Here is an 11,935-nt window from a genome sequence, read left to right as displayed (position 1 = left end):
TTCCACCTTGTCCACTGCAGTCCCGTCGATGTGATAGGGGGCTGCTCCTCTGCTGTTTCCTGAAGTCCATGATCAGCCGCTTTGTTTTGTGGATGTTTGGTGGGAGGTTGTTTTCCTGACACCACTCCGAGTGAACTCACCTCCTCTCTGTAGGCTGTCTTGTCATTGTTGGTAATTAGGCCTACTACTGTTGTGTCGTCTGCAAACTTGATGATTGAGTTGGAGGCGTGCGTGGCCACGCAGTCATGGGTGTACAGGGAGTACAGGTGGGGATTGAGCAGCATGCATCCTTGTGGGGCTCCTGTGTTGAGGATCAGCGTGGAGGAGGTGTTGTTTCCTACATTCACCAGCTGGGGGCAGCCTGTCAGTAAGTCCAGGACCCAGTTGCACAGGGCAGGGTTCAGACCCAGGGCCTTGAGCTTAATGATGAACTTGGAGGGTACTATGGTGTTGAATGCTGAGCTGTAGTCAATGAACAGCATTCTTACATAGATATTCCTTTTGTCCAGATGGGATAGGCAGTGTGCAGGCGATTGTATCGTCTGTGGATCTATTGGGGTGGTAAGCTAATTGAAGTGGGTCTAGGGTGTCAGGTAAGGTAAAGGTGATATGATCCTTGACTAATCTCTCAAATCACTTCATGATGACAGAAGGTGGTGGACATCTTGAAGCATATGGGGACAACAGACTGGGATAGGGAGAGATTGAATATGTTCAGTAACACTCCAGCCAGCTGGTCTGCGCATGCTTTGAGGACGTGGCTAGGGATGCCGTCTGGGCCGGCAGCCATGCGAGTGTTAACACGCATGGCTTAAATGTCTTACTCACGTTGGCCACGGAGAATGAGAGCCCACAGTTCTTGGTAGTGGGCCGTGTCAGTCGCACTGTGTTATCCTCAAAGCGGGCGAAGAAGGTGTTTAGCTTGTCTCGGAAGCAAGACGTCAGTGTCCGCGATGTGTCTGGTTTTCCTGTGATTGTCTGTAGACCCACTGCCACATACGTCTCATGTCTGAGCCGTTGAAATGAGACTCCACTTTGTCTCTATACTGACGTTTTGCCTGTTTGATTGCCTTACGGAGGAAATAACTACACTGTTTTTATTCGGCCATATTCCCAGGCACCTTGTCATGATTAAATGCGATGGTTCGCGCTTTCAGTTCTCCCTCCTCTAAAACAAGGCCAGGGTAAGCGCTAGTTAGAGTTTGTTAGCAGCTGATGTTAGAGCTGGTTAACATGATGTTAGACCTGGTTAACATGATGTTAGAGCTGGTTAGAGCTGGTTAACATGATGTTAGACCTGGTTAACGTGATGGTAGAGCTGGTTAGCATAATGTTAGAGTTAGTTAGAGCTGGTTAACATGATGTTAGAGTTGGCTAGAGCTGGTTAACATGATGTTAGAGCTGGTTAGAGCTGGTTAACATGATGTTAGAGTTGGTTTGAGCTGGTTAACATGATGTCAGAGTTGGTTAGAGCTGGTTAACATGAGGTTAGAGTTGGTTAGCGTGGTGTTAGAGTTGGTTAACGTGATGTTAGAGTTGGTTAGCGTGATGTTAGAGTTGGTTAACATGATGTTAGAGTTGGTTAGAGCTGGTTAACATGATGTTAGAGTTGGTTAGCGTGATGTTAAGAGTTGGTTAGCGTGATGTTAAGAGTTGTTTACCGTGATGTTAGAGTTGGCTTAGCGTGATGTTAGAGTTGGTTAGCGTGATGTTGGAGTTGGTTAACATGATGTTAGAGTTGGTTAGCGTGAGAGCTGGTTAACATGATGTTAGAGCTGGTTAGAGCTATTAACATGATGTTAGAGTTGGTTACGTGATGTTAGAGTTGGTTAGCGTGATGTTAGAGTTGTTTACCGTGATGTTAGAGTTGTTACCGTGTGATGTTAGAGCTGGTTAGAGCTGGTTAACATGATGTTAGAGTTGTTTACCGTGATGTTAGAGTTGGTTACCGTGATGTTAGAGTTGGTTAGTGTGATGTTAGAGTTGGTCCAATGCCGCTCTGACAAATCCTGCATGTATATATGCTTAATCCATTCCTGACTTAGATTTTGAGAATATGATATTACTTGTTAGATATTACTGCACTGTCGCTCTAGAAGCACAAGCATTTCACTACACCTGCAATAACATCTGTATGTGGCCACAAAATTAGACTTGATTTGGTTAGCATGATGTTAGAGTTGGTTAACATGATGTTAGAGTTGGTTAACATGATGTTAGAGTTGGTTAACATGATGTTAGAGTTGGTTACTGATGATTGTAGAGTTATTAACATGATGTTAGAGTTGAATAGAGTTGGTTAGCATGATGTTAGAGTTGATTAGCATGATGTTAGATGTTAGAGTTTAGAGTTGCTTAACATGATGCTAGAGTTGGTTAGCATGATGTTAGAGTTGGTTAGCCACGATGTTAGAGTTGGGGATGGTGATGATGCAGTAAGTCTGTCTCCTGGCCTCTGTGTCAGCACCACAGGCTGAGTTCTGTGATGAAGTACTGTAAGACACCATTAGACCCCAGGAAGACTAGCGGTTGCCAAGGTGCCAGCTAATGATCCAAATAAAGAATAAAGAAGCTATCCTCCAGCAGAGACCCAGTCCACTAGTCCTCTCAGTGGGTGTCTCTGCCTTTAACATCCCCAGGCTTGTGCATGACTCTAACCCAGGCAGGAGAATCCCCAACCCAGGCACTCCTGAGGCAGGCAGGTGTCGGTCAGCAGAAAGCCCTAGTGATGGCTGCAGCATCAACAGTCCTTCTACTCTAAATGTGTGTATGCTGCTTTTTCTGTTCCCCTAACAGCAACACAGCTAACAGGCCTACTGTAGATCACAGTTCCACCCAGCACTACTGGAGTGTATAGTCAAGTACAACATCTGCTTCAGACAACTTGAAGTTCACAACTGATGAACTAAAACTCTATGGAGGAACCATAGACTAGTGGTCGCTTTCTACCATATTTCATATACCAGTCATTTACTTTAAAATCAGTGAAGGGAAGTGAACAAGCGCACACTTTGGGAGGAAGTAGATCATTGGGTTGTAGGAAGGGTCTGCAGTGTCTGATCAAAGAGCAGTCCCATCTGGCTATGACGGTGTGAGAGGCTGCTCTGATTGGTCGTGGTTGTGACTGAGTGCTGATGTCATGATGTGTCTGTTTTCTAGAGTGGGTTTACTTCCGCTGGGCATTGCTGCTCACTACGGCAACATCAACGTGGCAACGCCCTCTCAACCGCGGCGCTGCCGTGGACTTCAAGGCCAGGGTAAGACTCCTCTAAACTAGGCCAGGGTAAGACTCTAAAGCAAGGACCAAGGTAAGACTCCTCTAAAACTAGGCCAGGGTAAGACTCCTCTAAAGCAAGGACCAGGGTAAGACTCCTCTAAAACTAGGCCAGGGTAAGACTCTAAAAAACTAGGCCAGGGTAAGACTCATCTAAAACAAGACCAGGGTAAGACTCCTCTAAAAACAAGGCCAGGCAAGACTCCTCTAAAACAGGCCAGGGTAAGACTCTCTAAAACTAGGCCAGGGTAAGACTCATCTAAAACAAGACCAGGGTAAGACTCCTCTAAAACAAGGCCAGGGTAAGACTCCTAAAACAAGGCCAGGGTAAGACTCCTCTAAAACAAGGCCAGGGTTAAGACTCTAAACAAGGCCAGGTTAAGACTCTAAAACAAGGCCAGGTAAGACTCCTCTAAACAAGGCCAGGGCAAGACTCCTCTAAAGCAAGGCCAGGTAAGACTCTAAAACAAGACCAGGGTAAGACTCCTCTAAAACAAGGCCAGGGTAAGACTCTCCATAAAAGACCAGGGTTGGTAGGCCAGGGTATCTAAAACAAGATCAGGGTAAGACTCCTCTAAAACAAGGCCAGGGTAAGCCTCTCTAAAGCAAGGCCAGGGTAAGACTCTCTAAAACAAGGCCAGGGTTGGTAAGTCTCCTCTAAACAAGGCCAGGGTAAGACTCTAAAACAAGATCAGGGTAAGACTCCTCTAAACAAGGCCAGGGTAAGACTTCAAAAGCAAGGCCAGGGTAAGACTCCTCTAAAACAAGGCCAGGGCTCCTCTAAAGCAAGGCCAGGGTAAGACTCTAAAACAAGGCCAGGGTAAGACTCCTCTAAAACAAGGCCAGGGTAAGACTTCAAAAACAAGGCCAGGGTAAGACTCTCTAAAACAAGGCCAGGCTATGTGGGGTGGCTAGTCCTCTTCTGGCTGTGCCGGGTGGAGATTATAACAGAACATGGCCAAGATTTTAAAATGTTCATAAATGACCAACATGGTCTAATAATAATAAGGCAGAACAGTTGAAACTGGAGCAGCAGCACGGCCAGGTGGACTGGGGACAGCAAGGAGTCATAATGTCAGGTAGTCCTGAGGCATGGTCCTAGGGCTCAGGTCCTCCGAGAGAGAGAAAGAAAGAGAGAATTTGAGAGAGCACACTTAAATTCACACAGGACACCGAATAGACAGGAGAAGTACTCCAGATATAACAAACTGACCCTAGCCCCGACACATAAACTACTGCAGCATAAATACTGGAGACAGGAGGGGTCAGGAGACACTCTAAAACAAGACCAGTATAGGTAAGACTCCTCTAAAACAAGACCAGTATAGGTAAGACTCCTCTAAAACAAGGCCAGGGTAAGAGTCCTCTAAAAGAAGACCAGGGTAAGACTCATCAGGCCGAATGTGCAGGGTAGTACCCAATAGCCCCTGCAGATATCATTCTACAGCTGCTGGAGTCAGTCTGCACTCCCTGCCAAGGCCCTTACACATGGACACACCCTGCCAAGGTCTCAGTCGGTCATATCTCTGCACTATGAAATATGAGCCTATAGATGCTTATAGATGCACATCATGCATTTACTCTGTCATAGCATGTGATTTGAGCTGGTTTGAGCTGATATATGAATACCATTAGCTGTCACTAGAGGAGGTGTTCTTCAGCCCAGTACCACAGACTACCTCAGACCTGACTGTCCTGCAGACACAGTTTACTAACCCCAGTACCACAGACTACCTCAGACCTGACTGTCCTGCAGACACAGTTTACTAACCCCAGTACCACAGACTACCTCAGACCTGACTGTCCTGCAGACACAACTGACAGTGATACTGTACTTTAGGTTGTGTTAAGGGTATCTTCATAGGGTGTAGCTGTTTACAATACACTCAGAACATACCACTGATAACCTGCTGTTAGTGTCATTCAAAGTGCTGCATGTGGGGTATTGTCTTAATGTCTAATCTGATGGGAATAATGACTATACTGTATGTGTGGGTATTATCTTAATGTCTAATCTGATGGAAATAATGACTATACTGTATGTGTGGGTATTGTCTTAATGTCTAATCTGATGGGAATAATGACTATACTGTATGTGTGGGTATTGTCTTAATGTCTAATCTGATGGGAATAATGACTATACTGTATGTGTGGGTATTGTCTAAATGTCTAATGATGGAAATAATGACTAATCTGATGGAAATGTCTAATCTGATGGGAATAATGACTATACTGTATGTGGGTATTGTCTTTAATGGGTATTGTCTTCTTAATGTCTAATCTGATGGAATAATGACTATACTGTATGTGTGGGTATTGTCTAAATGTCTAATCTGATGGAAATAATGACTATACTGTATGTGTGGGTATTTGTCTAATGTTCAATCTGATGGGAATAATGACTATACTGTATGTGTGGGTATTGTCTTAATGTCTAATCTGATGGGAATAATGACTATACTGCATGTGTGGGTATTGTCTTAATGTCTAATCTGATGGAAATAATGACTTTACTGTATGTGTGGGTATTATCTTAATGTCTAATCTGATGGAAATAATGACTGTACTGTATTTATGACTTGATGTTGTGTCTCCCCTTCTCAGAATGACATCACACCGCTGCATGTGGCTTCTAAGAGAGGGAATGGCAACATGGTGAAAGTTCTGCTGGAGAGGGGAGGCACGATAGACGCCAGGACTAAGGTTAGATATACACTGTACTACATTATACAATGGGTGGGTCTAATCCTGAATGCTGATTGGTTAAATCAGCATTCCAGCTGGCGTCTATTCCACAAGTTACCACCGGCTAAATCTATGACATTAAAATGCCTATTTACTCTCTTCCATCTGACTGCACAATCCACAGTCTCATCAGCCCAGCCAGGCAATTTATAACCTTTATCTCCACTATAAAAAGCATCTAGACATTATCTCACATTTCTTTTAGACTAACATTTAGTTTTAACAGCGGAGATTTGTATAAACCTTGCTGTCTGTCACTCCGACATTTTCAACATTGTTTCTATATTCATATTAGATCTCCAGCTGTCCCATAGTAATGTGTCGGGTGTCGGGACGAGACAGACAGGCAGGCAGGCAGGCAGCGTTTCTCAGACAGTCCAAATCATGAATCAGCTTGTATACTTTTTTATGGATATATACAAAGAAATGTCCATTAAAAGGTTAAATAAGCTAAACGAAGTGCAGATAGTTTGTAGTCTTTCCAGCTTCAGTTTGAAGTGATTGTGTTAGCTGTGTTGTTGGCTCCTCTGAACAACGAGTGAGCAGTCCTGACGAGTGACCACATTTCCTACGCCTGGCAAAATCGTACCTCATTAGCTCATCGTTATGGATGTATCCAAATAAATGTCACTAGAAAACAACTTGAGCAAATGAAAATGCGGCTACTTTGCTGTTATTCTGGCTGTACTTTTTGACGTGATGGTAATTTAGCCGTAGTTGGCTAGCTAGCAAGCAAGGGATAAAGACGTTGCCAGCCAGAATGGCAATGGAACATTCATCACTTTAGAAGTGTCTTTGTGTTTCCAAGTCACTAAATCTTCATCAGCGCCAATTGAGAATGCACTGAGTACAACGCTCAGTCGGACCTCATAGAACTTTCCACGATGTAGTGACGCAACGTGAAACCTGTGAATTCTTAACCTCCATGTTTCTGTTTGGGTTTATATTATGACATAAAGCCCTGTATGGCAGTACAACGCTCAGTCGGACCTCATAGAGCTTTCCACGATGTAGTGACGCAACGTGAAACCTGTGAATTCTTAACCTCCATGTTTCTGTTTGGGTTTATATTATGACATACAGCCCTGTATGGAAGCTGCTCTTCTCTAGTATTGTCTCAGTCCCAGATGTAACATGGTTGTTTTGACAATAGAAATAGCAATACTACTGTAAATGATTCATGTTTATTGTCCTACAGGAGGACTGGTCTGTGGTCAGATTCATGTTTATTGTCCTACAGGAGGACTGGACTGTGGTCAGATTCATGTTTATTGTCCTACTGGAGGACTGGTCTGTGGTCAGATTCATGTTTATTGTCCTACAGGAGGACTGGTCTGTGGTCAGATTCATGTTTATTGTCCTACTGGAAGTCAATCTAGCTCACACACAACATACACAAAACATCTAGAAAGCCCAGCAGGAAAGAACCAATAGTCAGAGATCCAGTAAGTAACCTGTGTAATGCCCTACTTCCCCTTAACCTCTGACCCCAGGACGGTCTGACCCCTCTCCACTGTGGCGCCAGGAGCGGACATGAACAGGTGCTGGAGATGCTGCTAGACAGAGGAGCTCCCATCCTGTCCAAAACTAAGGTACAGTAACTATGACAATGTCTTTCTCTCTCTGTCCCTGTCCCCCCTCTAAACTGTCTGTCTGTCCCCCTCCAGAACGGTCTGTCTCCCTCCACATGGCCACCCAGGGGGACCATCTGAACTGTGTTCAGCTCCTGCTACACCACGAGGTTCCTGTTGATGATGTCACCAACGACTTCTGACGGCCCTGCATGTCGCCGCCCACTGCGGACACTACAAGGTCGCCAAGGTCATTGTGGACAAGAAGGCCAATCCCAACGCTAAAGCACTGGTAAGCATCAGTCACACTGTGTATTTAAAATCGCTGTTAGATGTTAGCTTAGCTTAAGCTTAGCATTATTTTAGTAATAAGTTAGCATTAACTTTAGCAGTAGCTACTCTTCCTGGGATCCACACTAAATTGGAAACACAGAAGAGTGACATGGGAACAGTAACATCACTTCCTGTTGTATATCATTCTGCCTCATCCAGTCCACAGCCTCTGAGGCTGACAGTAAAGTGTGTTGGCTGGCTGCAGGGTTAGGGCTAGGGTTTATGGCATCAGGCAGCCACTAGTATGGTGCATGGTGTTTAGTCATTGGAACAGAATGACTGAAGTGTAGAGAGAAAAAGGAAGAAGTAAAGAGGGAACTGAAGAAATAACACACGGTGCCAAACCTCAAAGCAGCCAGAGGCCAGTTACTGTAACTCCACATGTTTATCTGGTTAGTATCTGGTTAGCTGTGTGTTTACCAGGCTGGTTAGCTGTGTGTTAACTAGGCTGGTTAGCTGTGTGTTAACCAGGCTGGTTAGCTGTGTGTTTACCAGGCTGGTTAGCTGTGTGTTAACCAGGCTGGTTAGCTGTGTGTTAACCAGGCTGGTTAGCTGTGTGTTAACCAGGCTGGACATCATTGTTGTGTGTTAACCAGGCTGTTAGTTGTGTGTTAACCAGGTAGGACATCTGTAGAGTTGTGTTGTGTGTTAAACAGCCAGGACATCTGTAGAGTTGTGTTGTGTGTTAACCAGCCAGGACATCTGTAGAGTTGTGTTGTGTGTTAACCAGCCAGGACATCTGTAGAGTTGTGTTGTGTGTTAACCAGCCAGGACATCTGTAGAGTTGTGTTGTGTGTTAACCAGCCAGGACATCTGTAGAGTTGTGTTGTGTGTTAACCAGCCAGGACATCTGTAGAGTTGTGTTGTGTGTTAACCAGCCAGGACATCTGTAGAGTTGTGTTGTGTGTTAACCAGCCAGGACATCTGTAGAGTTGTGTTGTGTGTTAACCAGCCAGGACATCTGTAGAGTTGTGCTGTGTGTTAACCAGCCAGGACATCCGTAGAGTTGTGCTGTGTGTTAAACAGCCAGGACATCTGTAGAGTTGTGCTGTGTGTTAACCAGCCAGGACATCTGTAGAGTTGTGTTGTGTGTTAACCAGCCAGGACATCTGTAGAGTTGTGTTGTGTGTTAACCAGCCAGGACATCTGTAGAGTTGTGTTGTGTGTTAAACAGCCAGGACATCTGTAGAGTTGTGCTGTGTGTTAAACCAGCCAGGACATCTGTAGAGTTGTGTTGTGTGTTAACCAGCCAGGACATCTGTAGAGTTGTGTTGTGTGTTAAACAGCCAGGACATCTGTAGAGTTGTGTTGTGTGTTAACCAGCCAGGACATCTGTAGAGTTGTGCTGTGTGTTAACCAGCCAGGACATCTGTAGAGTTGTGTTGTGTGTTAACCAGCCAGGACATCTGTAGAGTTGTGTTGTGTGTTAACCAGCCAGGACATCTGTAGAGTTGTGCTGTGTGTTAACCAGCCAGGACATCCGTAGAGTTGTGCTGTGTGTTAAACAGCCAGACATCTGTAGAGTTGTGCTGTGTGTTAACCAGCCAGACATCTGTAGAGTTGTGTTGTGTGTTAACCAGCCAGGACATCTGTAGAGTTGTGTTGTGTGTTAACCAGCCAGGACATCCGTAGAGTTGTGCTGTGTGTAACCAGCCAGGACATCTGTAGAGTTGTGTTGTGTGTTAACCAGCCAGACATCTGTAGAGTTGTGCTGTGTGTTAACCAGCCAGGACATCTGTAGAGTTGTGTTGTGTGTTAACCAGCCAGGACATCTGTAGAGTTGTGTTGTGTGTTAACCAGCCAGGACATCTGTAGAGTTGTGTTGTGTTAACCAGCCAGGACATCTGTAGAGTTGTGCTGTGTGTTAACCAGCCAGGACATCTGTAGAGTTGTGCTGTGTGTTAACCAGCCAGGACATCTGTAGAGTTGTGTTGTGTGTTAACCAGCCAGGACATCTGTAGAGTTGTGTTGTGTGTTAACCAGCCAGGACATCTGTAGAGTTGTGTTGTGTGTTAACCAGCCAGGACATCTGTAGAGTTGTGTTGTGTTAACCAGCCAGGACATCTGTAGAGTTGTGTTGTGTGTTAACCAGCCAGGACATCTGTAGAGTTGTGTTGTGTTAACCAGCCAGGACATCTGTAGAGTTGTGTTGTGTGTTTTTCTTAGAATGGTTTCACTCCGCTCCACACGCCTCAAGAAGAACAGAATCAAAGTGATGGAACTGCTGCTGAAACACGGAGCATCTATACAGGCAGTGACCGAGGTAGGAACTGAAACACGGAGCGTCTATACAGGCAGTGACCGAGGTAGGAACTGAAAAACACGGAGCGTCTATACAGGCAGTGACCGAGGTAGGAACTGAAACACGGAGCATCCATACAGGCAGTGACCGAGGTAGGAATTGACACGGAGCGTCTATACAGGCAGTGACTGAGGTAGGAACTGACACACGGAGCGCCTATACAGGCAGTGACCGAGGAAACTGAAACACGGAGCGTCTATACAGGCAGTGACCGAGGTAGGAACTGACACACGGAGCGCTATACAGGCAGTGACCGAGGTAGGAACTGAAACACGGAGCATCTATACAGGCAGTGACCGAGGTAGGAAACTGAAACACGGAGCGTCTATACAGGCAGTGACCGAGGTAGGAACTGAAACACGGAGCGTCTATACAGGCAGTGACCGAGGTAGGAACTGAAACACGGAGCGTCTATACAGGCAGTGACCGAGGTAGGAACTGAAACACGGAACATCCATACAGGCAGTGACCGAGGTAGGAACTGACACGGAGCGTCTATACAGGCAGTGACCGAGGTAGGAACTGAAACACGGAGCATCCATACAGGCAGTGACCGAGGTAGGAACTGACACGGAGCGTCTATACAGGCAGTGACCGAGGTAGGAACTGAAACACGGAGCGTCTATACAGGCAGTGACTGGAGGTAGGAACTGACACGGAGCCTATACAGGCAGTGACTGAGGTAGGAACTGACACGGAGCGTCTATACAGGCAGTGACCGAGGCAGAACTGACACGGAGCGTCTATACAGGCAGTGACCGAGGTAGGAACTGACACGGAGCGTCTATACAGGCAGTGACCGAGGTAGGACCTGACACTGAGCGTCCATACAGGCAGTGACCGAGGTAGAACTGACACGGAGCGTCTATACAGGCAGTGACCGAGGTAGGAACTGAAACACGGAGCGCCTATACAGGCAGTGACCGAGGTAGAACTGACACGGAGCATCTATACAGGCAGTGACTGAGGTAGGAACTGAAACACGGAGCGTCTATACAGGCAGTGACTGAGGGGACCTGAAACACGGAGCATCTATACAGGCAGTGACCGAGGTAGGAACTGACACGGAGCGTCTATACAGGCAGTGACCGAGTAGGAACTGAAACACGGAGCGTCTATACAGGCAGTGACCGAGGTAGGAACTGACACGGAGCGTCTATACAGGCAGTGACCGAGGTAGGAACTGAAACACGGAGCGTCTATACAGGCAGTGACCGAGGTAGGAACTGAAACACGGAGCGTCTATACAGGCAGTGACCGAGGTAGGAACTGAAACACGGAGCGTCTATACAGGCAGTGACCGAGGTAGGAACTCAGAAGACCTACAGAGGACCTACTAACTAACATGTTGTCTTCTGACTGACTGTGTCTATCTGTTCAACCATTCTAGAGTGGATCTCTGTTCTGTGGTGGTTGTGCTTGATAGGTGTACATGGACACTAAGTGGATCTCTGTTCTGGTGTGTTTGTCTTTGATAGGTGGACATGGACACTAAGTAGATCTCTGTTCTGTGGTGTTTGTCTTTGATAGGTGGACATGGACACTAAGTGGATCTCTATTCTGGTGTTTTTTGTCTTTGATAGGTGAACATGGACACTAAGTAGATCTCTGTTCTGTGGTGTTTGTCTTTGATAGGTGGACATGGACACTAAGTGGATCTCTGTTCTGTGGTGTTTGTCTTTGATAGGTGGACATGGATAGGATAAAGTA

The 11,935-nt window shown here is 45.9% G+C and overlaps 1 protein-coding gene and 1 long non-coding RNA gene across 2 annotated transcripts in view; both read left to right on the top strand.

Annotated features, from left to right (window-relative positions):
* The first annotated feature begins 3,221 nt into the window (after positions 1-3,221).
* LOC124027383 lies at positions 3,222-7,724 on the top strand. The gene is made up of 4 exons (XR_006837403.1): positions 3,222-3,257; positions 5,879-5,977; positions 7,513-7,611; positions 7,687-7,724. It is a non-coding gene; the product is annotated as an uncharacterized LOC124027383 (long non-coding RNA).
* Positions 7,725-10,122: 2,398 nt separating this feature from the next.
* LOC124027382 (ankyrin-3-like) overlaps positions 10,123-11,935 on the top strand; it is a gene marked incomplete at its 3' end in the record, with an annotated part of 38,096 nt that continues 36,283 nt past the window's right edge. The window contains exon 1 of the mRNA XM_046339828.1: positions 10,123-10,186. Within this exon, the coding sequence (XP_046195784.1) occupies positions 10,139-10,186 (48 nt within the window). The remainder of the gene's footprint in view (positions 10,187-11,935) is intronic.

Source organism: Oncorhynchus gorbuscha, unplaced genomic scaffold (genome assembly GCF_021184085.1).
Source record: "Oncorhynchus gorbuscha isolate QuinsamMale2020 ecotype Even-year unplaced genomic scaffold, OgorEven_v1.0 Un_scaffold_3162, whole genome shotgun sequence".
Taxonomy (NCBI): Eukaryota; Metazoa; Chordata; class Actinopteri; order Salmoniformes; family Salmonidae; genus Oncorhynchus; species Oncorhynchus gorbuscha.
Note: the sequence above shows the minus strand (reverse complement) of the source record. Positions and strands in the feature narration are given on the sequence as shown.